The sequence below is a fragment of the Clarias gariepinus genome, chromosome 15 (genome assembly GCF_024256425.1).
Source record: "Clarias gariepinus isolate MV-2021 ecotype Netherlands chromosome 15, CGAR_prim_01v2, whole genome shotgun sequence".
NCBI classification, from domain to species: Eukaryota; Metazoa; Chordata; class Actinopteri; order Siluriformes; family Clariidae; genus Clarias; species Clarias gariepinus.
The window spans coordinates 28,348,657-28,364,067 of NC_071114.1; the positions used below are offsets into that span (position 1 = coordinate 28,348,657).

At 37.9% G+C, this 15,411-nt stretch overlaps 1 protein-coding gene across 2 annotated transcripts in view; it reads left to right on the forward strand.

Annotated features, from left to right (window-relative positions):
* Window positions 1-15,411, forward strand: part of sbf2 (SET binding factor 2) — a 138,207-nt gene that overhangs the window by 11,039 nt on the left and 111,757 nt on the right. For both annotated transcript variants that reach the window (XM_053513038.1, XM_053513039.1), the window contains exon 2: window positions 9,869-9,954. In XM_053513038.1, coding sequence (XP_053369013.1) covers window positions 9,869-9,954 — 86 coding nt within the window. The remainder of the gene's footprint in view (window positions 1-9,868; window positions 9,955-15,411) is intronic.

Below are 15,411 nucleotides of genomic sequence, written 5' to 3' on the forward strand. Positions count from 1 at the left end.
TGTCATTTTAAGACACAGAGGTCGGTCTTTCTGTAATAGTTCTTGCAAGAACAGTATTGCCAAGTGCATTTGCGAAATCCGTCAAGCACCATAATGAAACTGGCTCTCATGAAGGCCGTCCCAGGAGGGAGAGACCAAAACCTACCTCTGCTGCAGACGAGAAGTTCATTTAGAGTCATTAGCTTGAAAAATGACCAATTAACAGCACCTCAGATTAGAGGCGTTATGAAGTCTTTACAGAGCAGAAGTAGCAGTCACATCTCACCATTAACTGTTCAAAGGAGATTAATGCATTTTTTGGACGCCTTCAGCATTCCTTTACAATGTAGAAAGAAATAAAAATCAGGAACGATCATGGAGTTAGAAAGTGACCCCAAACTTTTGAACGGTAGTGTATATATAGGGCAAAATTAAATAGGCTTCGTGTTAAAAAATAAAAGAATCCAACGGCATATTCAGTAGACTTTATAACCGATTTCAAGAAGCTTCACAAATGTTCAATATCCCTGTGACACGTCAAGTCGGTAGTTCAGCTCCAACACGTTTACTTTCATCCCATGAGTCCCTCATTCGCTCAACTGTAGCATGAGGATTTTCTCCCTTGGCTCCCAGAACCACCCTTTCACAATCTCCCACTCTGAGACCTGGAATATGGCCATGTCATCAGGGAAGAAAAATTTGATAGTTGTGATAACCTGGTCATTCAGTACATTCAAGTCATCAGCTGACTTTGTTTTGTTGCCCCATGACGTCGCTGATCCTAGACCTGACCAACTGAAGCAACCTATATGCATGGTGGGTACATCGCTTCATGCGCTTCCCTTCTTACCCTGGGAAGTAAGTTTTGCATCATGGAAAGTTGCCTCCAGTGTCTGTGTCGGTTGTATAATATTACCTGGCATGTGTTTTGGATGTGTTAACATTTGCATGATACCACGCTATTCTGCTGTGTTAAACGCACCTTCGCCATTACAGCTGATAGTTACATTAGACTTGCTTGTGGAAAAAGGGACAAGTTCCCTCTATGTAGGTTAATTATCTGTGCTCCTGATAGAGCAGGGAAACCCTGTAAAGGAAATGATTCCTGATGCATGCTAATAAAATGTCAGACATAAAGTTGTAATTGTGTGAGCTACCTGATAAGAATAATAAAGGTCATGGCCGTAAGAAGAGAAGCACTCACTGAACGTTTCCTTTAGACCTCATTACAGTGATGCGTTTGGGTGATATGACTTGAGAATGAAAAAAGTATGTTCACTTTTTAAATTTCTTTTCCACTATTTTTTTTTTATTTCCGACTTGTTTTGTGCAGTTTCTTTTACTGCTTCCTTACTTTTTTCCTTTTAGTCCATGTTTCATTCCTCACATACAATATAATAATAGAAAAGACTTAGCTACTGTTTTTGTTCTTCTGTTCTATCATGTCGCTTCGTTGTTAACCTTCTCCTAATGCACTCTGTTTGAATTTATGTAAAGCACATTCTGTATGACGTGCTCTAAAAATACACCCGTCTTGCCTTATTTTCTACTCACTACACATTCTCTGTAATCATCTATTTTTGAAGTTATAAGGCGACCTTTTAAGTCTCTAAATTCTTACAGTCGAATCAGATGCTGGGATTGGGTGTGTTTGTTTACTTGCACTTGAACTTGTAATTCTTAACTCCAACCCAAAGAAGTCAATGAAAGTGCCAACGCAACTTGCAATTCTCAACTTCAAACAATAAAACCCAAAACATACGTCACCAAAATTTGTAATTCCCAACCTCTCAACAAGTTGAATCCAATGAAAAACACCATTACAACTTTAAATTCCCAATCTCCTTCCAGTAGAAGCCAATGAAACCAGCATTAAAACTTGTAATTCCCAACTTCAGTCAGTAAAAGCCAAAGGCTACTTAACCACAGCTTGTAATTCCAAACTTAAACCAAATAAAGCCAAAGAATAAGTCACAGCAACTTTCCAACTAAAACCAGTACAAGCCAAAGACTACACCACCGCATCTTGATATTCCCACCCTCTGTGTAGTAAAAGCCAGTGAAAACACCACCAAAAAATCTAATTCCTAAGCTCCAACCAGTAAAAGCCAATAAATACCCTACCACTTGACATTCCCAATCTCCAACCAATAAAAGCCAAAGAATATGGCACAGCAACTTGAAAATCTTAAGTAAACCAGTAAATTCTAAACATCTCTACAGCACATCTACTCACACTGCTCAGGAAAAGCAGATAAAAACACCACCACACTTTGTCCCAACAGTAAACGCCAAAGACTATACCACCATCACCATAACTTGAAATTCCCACCCGCTGCTTAGTAAAACTCAATGAAAAAACTACTACAACATCTAAATCCTTACGTTTAACCCGTAAAAGCCAACAAAAATACCTCCAGCCATTGAAATTGTCAACTAATAATAGTGAAAGCCAAAAAATCTACCACAATTTGCAGCGCCCAACCTCCAACCAATAGGAGCTAATAAAAACACCAGCACACTCAACCACTTAAAGCCAATGAAAATACCTCCAGCCATTAAAATTGTCAACTAATAATAAAAACCAAAAAATCCACCACAATTGGCAAGACTCAACCTCCAACCAATCGAAGCTACTACACTACTACAGCTTGTAATTCCCGAAAGCAACCAGTAAAACTACAACACCACCACTTGGAATGCCCACCGTTTGCCCATTGAAAGCCAAATACGTCACCACCACATGTTGACATTCACAAAGTCTGAAAATGAAAACACCAACCAGAGCTTGCAACTCCCTACTCCAACCAGTAAAAGCCAAAGACTACACCACCACGTCCTTGAATTCCCAAACTTCCCCTACAGTAAAAGACACCACACCTTTAATCTGCCATTCAAATAATAAAAGCCAAAGAAGGCACTAGCATGGAATGCAATTCCGCACCTCCAACCCATAAAAGATAATGAAAGCACCACTACAACTTGTAAAAGCCAAGTAATACAAGATCCACCACAACATCCATCCACTAAAAGAACTGAGTGGTTTAATGGTTGTTTGATATAATGCAACTATTATTATTATTATTATTATTATTATAACTAGGAAATTTTAGAATTCTGAGATCTGAACAAGGTCAAGGTCACTGGAAGGTCAAAGTCTTGCTTTTTCCTTCAACAGCTTCCTTCAGGTTTAAAGTAAATTAAAGTGTAGTTCTGGTGTACAAATTAGTCACAAGAGGAGTTTGACTTCTTGGAAGCGGCGACGTCCCTGCTGGCGCTGTCACGGTCGATTTCCACTTGTTTTTACTTTGTCAAATATACTGAAGGTTAAAAAGGAGATTTCTCCAATTGTTAGCATTTGTATTGTTAGCATTCAGCTAGTTTAAGTGTTCTGACTTGTTGCTTAACTTTTGAGAAACTGGAAATAAACATATTGTTAGCGAATGTTTTCACAGATTCCTTGGTTGAGTAAAATTTTTTTTTCTGTATATAATTCCTCCCTGCCATCACTAGGTGGCTCCCACATTAAGGCTTCTACCAGTCAGTTAGGGAGGGCCAAAGACTATCACATGGTTCGTTCGAACCCTGCAACACCAGCCGACCGCATCTTTTCGAACTGCTTGCACACGCAACTTTGGGGCGGCGTAACACTCTGAGAACAGCGCTTTTCACTCTTTCCGCTTGCATGAGCTCACAGACGCAGATAATTGGCTGTAGAGTCGCAATTGATGTGAGATCACGAAGTACCTCCCATCCCACCCCTCTGAGCGAGCTGAGCCAGTCAACTCTCTATAGAACTTGACCTATCAGTCTCTGGATGATAGGGCGAGCACTTTACCACTGCATCATTTAGGGGCCCTGAGTAAGTAAAATTCCTGTGAAAGAAATGGTAAAAACTTGATTAAAGATGTTTGCATATAAACCATGATCACAGTGAAATGATTCATGAATCCGAGTTCAGAGTTTATATATGAAGTTCTTGCTAGAAGAGTATTGTCAAGTGTATTTGCAAAACCATTAAGCACCATGATGAAACTGGCTCTCATGAAGATCTTCCCAGGAAACCAAGACCAAAACTCACCACTTGAAGTTCATTTAGACTTACCAGCCTCCGAAATCACCAATTAACAAACAGCACCTCAGTTTAGAGCCGTTATGAAAGATTTATGAAGCAGCTTTAAAGTAGCAAGACACATGTCAATATCAACCGTTCAAAGGGGATTATTGTGTGTTTTGGACACCTTCAGAATTGATTTACAGTGTACTAAGAAATAAAAATCAGAAAAGAATATGGAATTTGAAGGGGCGTTTAAACGTGTGTGTGTATGCTTCATTTGATATCTCGGTCTGTTTGGCAGCCTGGGGAAAAACTGATTTGCTCAAACCTGATACCTGATGCCACGGAGTTACCTGGTGACGTTAGATACGCTTCAGGCATCAGGTGTGCACTAAAGCGCCCAATGTTTGTTTTCCGCTCACGAGCACGAGCTCGATCCTTTCATCTGCATGTACAATTTGAGCGAGCGCTTATCTCCTACTTTCAGATTGTTTGATTTCACGGCTGACCTGATGCAGCCATATCGAATCACATTTCGTCGCCGGTTCACATCACGGCACGCTTTGTTTGCTCCTGTCAGCGATTATTTTTCAGGTCTACATATATCATATCACTTCCTGGAATTTGAACTTTCTGATATCATAGATCAACTCGCCCCTGATGCCCTTGCTCCTTGTTTGCATGTACTGTATGTGTTTTTTTTTTTTTTTTTTTTTTTTTTTTTTTTTGCATGCTGACATTTAAACAGTGACAGGCAATACTCCTTGGTTTGTACTGAGGTGAATAATGGATCTGACCTGGGAGGATATTTCCAAAAGCCCACATGTGTCGGAGAGATGACGACAAGATAACTGGAGAGATCTGGGAGCAGTTGCTCTTAAGTCGTCTCCCACGTCCCACCTGTCTTTTTTAACTGATGTTAAATACATCAAGTTCCTTTTTAAGTGCATGTTTGTATTGTTTTTTTCCCCCCTCTCTTATGAAGAACAGGGAGCGAGAGACAAAGGATAAAAGTTTCTAGTAGAAATATTTATCATGGTTACATCTTATTTTTCTTCTTTGAGTCTGGCTTGTATCCCACGTGCAAGAAGAATACCATAAAACATAAAATGTGTGATGTATTTACTTGAGGATACAAGCAGATGGGAATGCTGTTGTTATAGGAAAACAAAGCACTAGTTACTTTTACCCGCCAAACCTTGCTTATAGTTATTCTTGGTAGTTATCCTCCTACAAGAGTCTTACATGCCTCTTGAAGAGATGAAACGAAACTTTTGTTGTGATTGCACTGGTATTCCTGTAAACTTGCCCCTTCCTGTTATTCCAGTCTTCACTTAGGCAATTCCAACCCGGAAAATTTTTTCCCCCGCCGTTTTCTTGCTGTAGTCTCCATTTTATCTCTTGGTTGGAAAGACCCTCTGTACGGGCTGACGGTGCTACGTTTTGCATCTGGAATGCTGGGAATTTGTTTGCCCCGAGGCGGGAGAGAGACTTATCAGGATTTCAGACATGTGATTTCAGTTAACACAGGCCACGGTCGCGTCCTCATCGCTTGCACTTTGGCCGAGAAACGATTCGATGCTTTGATTTTTAATCCCCCCCAGAGCTTTGCGTACTTTAAGTGTCTTTCAACAGTCAGGTGTTGAAGGAGTCGCCGACAGATCATCCATGACGTACACCACTACCAGCCACAGCATTGCATAAGCAAGTCTAACAGTGACAGTAATGGATATATAAATCAATCAGCCATAACATTAAAACATTAACATTAAAGAGTAAACAGGTGACAGGATCATGGGCAGGATCAAGGTTCACCCATGTACACAGGAACCAAAGGCCAACCTGTCCGGTCTGATCTCACAGAAAAGCTAATTCAGCACATATCACTAAAAAGTAAATGCTGGCCATGATAGAGAGGCACCTGAACACCCGATACACCACAGCCCACATCGAATGGGGCCCAGCGGGCAAAGAGCCGTTTAGTTGAGCACAGATCTAATTGAGCACCAAAGAGATGCACCGAACAAACGCGTCTGATCCACAGAGACCCCAGCCAACGCCCTGGTGCCAGGCACCACAGAACACGACAAGAGTTGGTTAGAGCTGCCCTAGAGGCGGTGTAATGATTTGGATCGTAATGTTCTGATCAGTGTATAATGATATTGGCAGTAAATTCCCTTCATTACGTCAGACCAGTGTTTCCTTTCCTCGGACTGTCTACGGGAAGCTTATTGTCCCCGCATCAAAGCAAATCTGATTTTCCCAAATTCAGTTAGGGTGCTTTCACACTTGCATTATTTTGGGGTTTTCAGAAAAAAACACCACAAGACTTTTTGTGTTAATGGAAAAACCGTGGCTAAGCAATCTTTATGGTTTTCAGTTCTTTCCATCCAAATACGCAAGCGTTTGCATAAGTCAGGCTGAAAAAACAAAAACAAAAAAAAAAACGTACAAATGTTTTACGAATTAAAGATTTTATTTGTACGTGATCGTCCGAGTGTTCTGAAAATTCTTCTGAATTGAGGTCTATTATTATTAATATTGGCAGGGTAACCTTTTTTTTTCCCCTCACCAAACTGCGACCTGATCTGGTCCTAAAAAGATGCATGTCTCAGAAATTTTAAAAACAATTTTTTTTTTTTTTTTAAGCATGTTATTTTTTTCCCCCAACTTCCAAAAGAGGCAGGTGTGACACATTACAAATGATCTGTGAACAAATCTGGTTGTTTTTTTGAAGTTATAATTTCTCACAGAAACATGAGCTTTGTGCTAACACTGAGATTTTTGCTTTAGGCAACTTATTGCGCTTCTGTTCCGTCTCTCATTGTTTCACCTCCAAGCTCGGGGTTTTGTCTTGATTCATTTCAGATGTCAGGAAGTTTGTGAAATTTGTAGTTGGGAAAATCACAAAAAACGTAATAACAAGAACTTGACTTTAGCTTATTTATTTATTTATTTATTTATTTAATTAATCATAATATGGTATATTTACATTTTTCTTGTTTTGACCTTTACATTATAATCACTTAATTGTAAAATGAAGCAAACAAAATTTTAGATTAGTCAAACAAAAAATGTAACAAAATCTTTATAGATATAAACCAAACATAAATAAAATATCTTTAGTTGTGAATAAAAATAATCAACCCTTTTAGATATAAGAAAAAAACATCTCTTTAGATGTAAGTTTTTTTTAATGTAAATAAAAATCTCTTTTCATTTTTTTTTCATGTAAACAAAGTGTTTTTAGATGTAAACATAAATGTAGTCTTTTTACATAAAATTTAAACAATGTTTGGTAAAGATATTGTATAATACAAATAAAGTTTAAAAAAAAGTCTAATTGTCTCTGTACTAAGTATTTAATTGGATATTTAGATGTAAGCAAAAGGTTCAGTCAAGTCTCTAAATGTAAACTTTTTATTTCTACAAAAAAGAATTAAATTCCAAACAATTTTTAATTAAGTTGGGATTGAATTTCATATTTTTCCTTTTGATATCCACTAATTATTTTATGTTCTTTGTAATAAAAATAAGATGGTTGCAGATGGTTGTATTTGCAATGATCTTTAATTGCTTTTTAATAAAAAGTTATACAGAGACATAGTTTTTTCTATTAAAGACTGTAAAGGTTAATAGTCACTTACAGCTTTCTGTAAAATATTATCACATCCCTCTTTAATATTGCGCAATCATTACATACAGTACCAGTCAAAAGTTCGGACACACCACCCAATTCAGTGTTTTTTCTTTAGTGTATTTTTTTCTTTTTTTTCCTTTCTACCTTCTAGAACAATACTGAAGATTTCAAAACAATGGAATAACACATATGGCATTAGGTCATTAAGTAACAACAACAACAACAGTTAGTTGTTATTTTAAGATACGAAGGTCAGCTGTTTTGGAACAGTTCTTCCAAGAACAGTATTGTGTCAAGTGCATTTGCAAAACCCATCACAAGCACCATGATGAAACTGTCTCTCATGAAGACCTTCCCAGGAAAGCAAGACCAAAAATTATCTCTACCCCAGAGAAGAATTTTATTTAGTTACCAGCCTCAGAAATCACCAATTAACATAACAGCATGAGTAGCAGACTCATCCCAGTATCCCAGTACCACCTGTTCAGAGGAGATTGTTGTATATGTTGGTTGCCTTCTGAATTGTTTTACAGTGTAAAAAGAAATAAAATTTCTCTGCCTTATTTCTTTTTGCCCTTTTTTTTTTTTTTTTTTTGCTTTTTCCTGTTCTGATGAATTAAAGGCTCCGGATTCTCTCTGAGGTTTTATTTGGGTGTTCTTTCCTGGCCCTGTCTGCTTTCACATTTTTTTAGTCAAAGGATTTGTCTTTGTGTTATTTTGGTCTTTTAAGAACATGAAGCGAATTCATAGGGTTATAATTTTGTGAAGCAATGTAGTGATTTTCGTTGTCTACAGCCAGAAAGTTAAAAAAAAACGAGCAAAGGGATCAGGCAGCGTCAGAAGTCATGACAGGACAGGAAGTCGATTAGAGAATAGATTTCAGCATCGTATTAACCGTTTGACGGATGCGATTTCAGGTAAAATTGCTATTCAGACATGATGTGTTGCACCACGGTGTGTTAGGCCATGTAAAGGAGATAACTTTAAGCATCTTGTACTAGAGCTTGTGATTTATCGTGACCGATCCTGGCTCTGTGAGTCACCTCCTAATAATTCATACTCAAGCCTCCCTCCACATTCACGTCGTGATGAATTACGATTCCTGAAGCAAAGCTGAAACTTCTAGTTTTATTTAGTTTCAGGTCGAAACGACCATATTAATATTGTAATCTAAAGTTGAACAATCCTGCAAATTTCCAATGTGCATGAAACAGTTTCTGTAATGAACGTGAACATTGCATCACGTTGTTCTGGTCGTTCTGACCCGAGAGTGTTACAAAGGAAAGAATCTGATGTCAAGTGCAGTCACATGACCTCCAGCTTGTATTTAGTCAGCAGTAGGATCAGGCAGCTCCTTAATGATGTGGGTTGTGTTCCTATAAATCTTAGTTTTTGTTTTTTAACTTTATATGCTTAATTGGAATCAGAAATTAAAGTTTTTAAAATTGTTATTATTCTGCCGTATGTCCTTGGGCTCATCTGTCCAGTTCAAGATCGAGTTTTTGTACGTTTAAATGGATTTTTTTTTTTTTTTTTAATTGGCCCCGAAAAGGTCAAGATCACACCAAGGTCAAAAGTCTGAGTCAACACTCAACTTTAAAGTTTGAGCTACACTATATATGGCCAAAAGTTTGTGTACACACCCACGACCATCATATCCATGTGTCCTTGCTAGATATCTCACCCTAGATAGGGCTTTATGTTTATTCAGCTACAAGAGCATTAGTGAGATCAGGCACGACACTGGAGTTCCCGTTTTTCCGAAAGCTGTTCAGGATTTGAGGTCAGGCCATTGTGGAGGACAATGTGGCTCTTCCAACCTTCTCAAACCAAGGAGTTCACTTTGTGCACAGGTTCCAGTCACAGCATACAGACATAAACTTTTGCCCGTTTATTCAAAATAAAATAAAAAAATGTAATGATTTAGATGCATCAATTACAGAGTAATAAGCTGGTAATTCCAGGGAAGAACTCATGACTCTCACAATCTGCCAGGTTTGCATAAAGAAAAAAAAATCGAGACTGATCTGAGGTCAGTGCTTTAAAAGCAACAACGTTTTACAAGATCTTAGCATCCTCATCCCGATCTGCAGCCGGAAAAGTCATCTCGGTGAAGTTCTGGTTAGTATAACCGTTGCTCGTAATGTTTTTTTTTGGTCGATCGTAATCGTGCTCGTCTTTCCTGTCACCAGGTTCAGGGGATGGATGCGGCAAAATCATCCAGCGCTTCCCAAAAAAGGACTGGGATGGCACGCCGTTCCCTCAGGGTGTGGAGATGGTGAGTAGTTTAACGTCTCCGCTCGAAGTTTTGACCCGAGTCACTTGTGTTTTTATTTTTTTATTTTTTTATTTTTTTTTAACTGTATGTGAATGAAACACTCGAAAAAAGCAAAACCTCTTCACTTTATGATAAACCGAAGGAACTTCTGTTTTTCCCATGACCACAGAAAGAACCTCTTTTTTCTGTTAACATCTCTGCATTTCCTCCATCTTCGGATGCGCAGTGTTTGTTTGCTGAAACGTTTGATTGCCCCCCCCCAGCCCTCCCACTTCATGAGTTCCTCTAAACGAGGAATGAATTCCATCCTCGCATCCCGTGGATGTTTGTGAATCTTATCGTCATGCCTGGGGGTCCGGGCCTTCTAAGGGCAGCAGCAGGGAGATCTTTTACCCCCGCCGCCTCTTCTTCACTCTCAATCTGTAGGTCAGGTCGGGGTTCGCGGTCTGAACTCTGGACCGGGGACCAATTATCAGAAAGCACAAATCATTCCACTCTGCCACCAAATATTTGCTTATCTGAGTTAGAGAAGAACAAGCTGTAAATCTCGAGAGCAGCAGTGGCAGTAAATGAGCCTCTTTCCTCAGGGATTTTAAGATCACCCAGTCCGTCATAGGTTGCCTGTGTTTCTCTCTCTCTCTCTCTCTTTTCCCCTGGGTTTGTGTATCTGTTTACAGAGGCATGCTGGAAGCAAACGAGAACAACCTTGGACCGGAAATGACAGGAAAAAAAAATGCCTCCACTTTCTTTGTTTCTTTGTTTTTTATGGGCCAAGAATCTTCTCTGTGCAAGATTTCTTTTTTAAATGATGCACATATAACAGATAACAGGTTTTGATTAAATATATGAATTAATAAAAAAAATTAATAATTCAATCAATACACATGTCGCTCTGGTAAAAAAATTAAAGACCACTGCAAATAACTCCAGAAAAATTCTGGAATTAAATTAAGAGGAAGATGGAGGGTCACAAACCATCAAGCAAAGCAATGTGAAAAACTGGTTGAGAGCCAAAAAGCATAACTGCAAATCTGGGTTATTATATATATTTATTATTACTGATTTCTTAATGTTGTTAAGCCAAAGCATTAGCACAATTTGTTATTTGTAAAAGTTATTTGTCTTTTGTATTATTCGAGTTATTAAAGCTCTGCAAATACTGCACGATCTTGGGTTATTTTAATGTGTTGTGATGATTTCATTTCCCTTAAATATGCACTCTAAAATACAATAGTTATATTTTAAATTTAGGAGGAATATTGTCAGCAGTTCACAAGAAACTGATTATTTTGCATTATTTAGATTTTCTTTACAGCTATAGCAAAGCTTTTTGAGTAATTTTTTTCCTAAAAACCTTTTGATTATGAATTTTTTTTCTAGATAAACTTTTCCTTCCAGTTCCCAGAAAAAGGGAAGCTGTTAAACTTTGCGGTTTCTTCGTAGCTGCAAAAAAAAAAAATAGAAAAAGGGAACATGGTAACAGAATGTACGTTTATAGCTCCTATATCGTAAGTAACAAACTTTTGTTTAGCAGACGTTCCAAAACGTTAAATATACAGAAAAATAGGGTTCACGTTGACAGCTCCATGTTCTGTAGTAAATAGGGTACAAAGAATCAAAAACCTTACAGCTGGATTATATCACAGAGACAAATACAATTTTGCTTTTGTTTTATTATTTATATAATTAAAAGAACATTAAATCCATGGAATTCTTGACCATCAGCTTCAATAAATAGAATAATTTTAGTTTGCTTGTGGCCTACAAGTCGCACTCTTCTGGGACTTTGCACATTGTTCTGCTCCTGATTGGACGTTGCACGTTTGTCACACAAATGAGGACAAGCTGCACTCAGCTACAACTTATCCTGTATAACCTACACACTTAACATCTGATACACTGCACTGTCAAATCTCTCTTATTACTTATTACATATACAGTACACATGAAATTTTCAAAATTTGTTTCTATATTTAATTTCTTTATTTGATAACGTTTTAGATTACAGGTGGTCAGATAAGCATTTCACTGCATATCATACTGTTTATGACTGTGTTTGTGGAAAATACAGTTTTAATTTAAATTTTAATGTGTGTGCATACATACAGCACAGTATGAGATGGTTTATCAGCACTGCATGGGGTGTTTTGTCAGCATAATCCGGAAACCTTCACCTGTACTAAGCCTGCAGTCATGTGAGAGCGAACACAAATATAATTTGCGTGCATGCAAAATTTATTTTGTATGTATAAAGGATCTGTCCCAAATATAACACCATACTGCGACAAATTCCAATTAGTCTATGCTTCAATCTAACGAATCCATACAGTAGGAAATATAATCTTCGGCATGTTTGCAGCGGTAAATGATGAATAAAAACATATGGAATGTACTAAAATTGCTTTATTCATAAAAGGAATGATATCACAGGTGAACTTTACCAAAACATTACCAAAAAAAAAAAAAAAACATATATGAAAATATATGAGGATCGTTCAAGTCAAACCAGTACTTTTAATTAACAGGACACAGTTATGAACTCGAGTTTATTATATATTTTTCAGTGTTTCACCAGTGCTTGGACACCATCAAGGTTGAAAGTTTTCCCAGTACGCCAGTCATTTTAGTACTACCTGCTCCAATTCAGTTTATTTCAGCAGCTTCACAAAATGAAAAGAAAATTTATGGAAGTGTCTATTATTAAGAAAAACTGTGTTTATATAATAATGAGATTGTCCCTGATGAGCAAAGCCAAGGGTGACGGTGGCAAGAAAAAACACACTGAGACGGCAATGCCTCAAGATCCTCACAGGGTTGGCCTTTGTGTATTGGAGCTGCCACAATCTCCAGATGCCTAGAAAAATAAAGACTTCACGTCCAAAACTCCGGCCTCCCAGGAACTCTTAATGACGTCTTAATGAACTCTTTAATGACCAAACATGTGGAAATGGATTGGAGCGAGGTCAGGAGTGTACAGGGATGTGGCAATAACTCTCAGCGGAATTCCTGTAATGCGCAAGTGGTGTTGGTGAACGAGTGTGTATTCAATTCACACAGACAGAGTCATCTCCTCCTCAAGTTGATAAGTAATTTGTCCATTTTTGAAGGATCAAGCGTTCTACCCGCTGGATGTTTACAAGAATGACGTTTGCACCAATCAAATGTTTAGTTACCGCACTGTGGTCGAAGTCTTCTGTAAATGTCACTCAGTTTTACGCCTTCATTCACCAGACGTTTCATCATCAGTCCCGGTTTGTCCTGAACGCCCAGGTCATGTATTTAAAAAAAGAAAAGGAAAAAAAAGTCAGATGTACTTTTTTTTTTTAATACTTAATCATTCAAAAAAGGTATTTGGGCACTTTGGTTTATTTTGTTTGTCAGTTAATCCACAGTTAACCTGTAGAAAATTGAAGATAATTGCCTTCATACATCAAGTGTACTGGAAATAACCGTTGGACCAGCATTTTTATTTTTATTTTATTTTTTTTAACAAAAAGGTCTGGCATCATCAGTTTTACATAAATGAAGGCCAGGTTATTCGCCTCATCAGCAAAACTTTAAAGATGAATGAATATAAACAGCGTACACGCTGACTCAAAAAGACCACCAGCAGATTCGGAAGAATAATTGTTAGTGAAATTCGGAAAAAACAAGCAAGAAACAACAGTTGATGATTGCTCCAGGCATCAGTAAGAATAACTGGAAAGAATTAGAGCATGAACTATTGAAAACAGGATCACCAAGCATGTTTACAGAGAGAGAGGGAGAGGTTTTGCTTTGAAAACCATTTATCAGCCTGTAGTATAAGAAAGCGTTGGTGAAGTTGATATGAGAGCACGTATCACGTATTTCCTTGTTTTACGTGAATCCAAATTAAATGGATCTAAAAGTGGGGTGTTTAAATGGAAAAAGCCAGGAGAAGAATTTCAACCCAAGTGCATTATGAGTATTGTTACTACAGGAATTATTTAAGCAGTTGCTGCAGTATAATGTAAACGTGTTACACGCCGCGTCCTGACGGTGCATTTTTTTAACTGGTTGGGGAAGTGCCCTCATAACACAAGTGGGAATCAGATACGACTAAATAAAAGAGAAAATCTGAAAGGGGTAAATGAATAGCAGCTTCCCGAACATTCACGATTAAAATAGGCATAAAAATATTAAGCTAAATCTCACTCGGCTCTCTAGCTAATTCGTTGAAGCCGTAGCTGTTTATTCATTGAAAAAAAAAAGCTGCACACAATAAGATTAAATTAGGCTGCCTTTAGCTTTGATCAGGGCATGCATCTGCTATGGCATTGTTTCGACAACCTTATGTACCATCGCAACATTCCATCGAAAGCTGCTGTATGTTTTGGCTGAGATCTTGTTTTGATGACCCGAAATTCGAATCACTTCAAATCTAAAGTATTCTCCAGCACATCCCAAAGAATTTCAGTGGAATTAATGACAGGACTTTGTGTGTGTGTGTGTGTATTTAAAAATGGTCTCGGTTCCTCTAGTAAAAGTTTTGTACTGTTGATTTATATCTGAATTTATTGATGAACAGTGCGACTCCACCAAGCGTTTAAGTAATCCCAGATCACACTTATATCGTCCTTCCAGGCTTTAATGCATCGTGCAGTTCATCACCCAGATTTAGCCGTTTCAGAGATCTCCTTAGTTGTTTTCTTCGACCCTCCTGAAACGCAGTAACATCCTTTTTTTCTCGATCATGAGATACACTACTGCTCAAAAGTTTGGGTTCACTTGTTTTCTTTGTGTCCATGCAATTCAAAAACAATTTTATCTATATCACAAAACTAAAGTTAGCCGGAATTCTGACTATAACAGAGCGACCAGCACAGACTCAGCATCCAAACCCTATTGAGCTGTTGTGAGAGCAGCATGACCGTGTGGTACAGAGGAAGATTCCATCAAGCCAATCCATCCAGGACGCACCGGGTGAAATCCCGTCAGATTATCAGCTGGAATGTTTTTCAGACTGTAATTGCTTGCAAAGGGATTTTTTTGTTGTTGTTGGTGATAAAAGCAAAGCTTGAGGAACACACTAATTGTTTCTATCAAAATTATCATCATTATTTCTAACTCTGACAATGTCAGCATGTCTTGTCTATTTGCTATATTTTCTATTTAGACTAATTTCATGTGTGTTTCTTTGGAAAACAATTAAATTTCTAAGAGATCCCAAACTTTTGCGAGGTAGTGTGCATCTTTCCGACATCTGCTCCCTGCATCAGTTTAGGGGTAAAACAGTGGTTGCCCACTGAATCATTTTAATTATTGCAGGCTTTTTAAGTACTTGTGTATTTATATTGCAACTGTGTTTGCTTAAGACCAGGAATAATTATACAAGACCCCAATACACTAGTTAGCTAGCGTTGTAGGCAACAGTTTAAGTTTGGCTCGTGCAGGATGTGACAGTGATAAAAACAGTCATTTTACATTTAAGGAGAC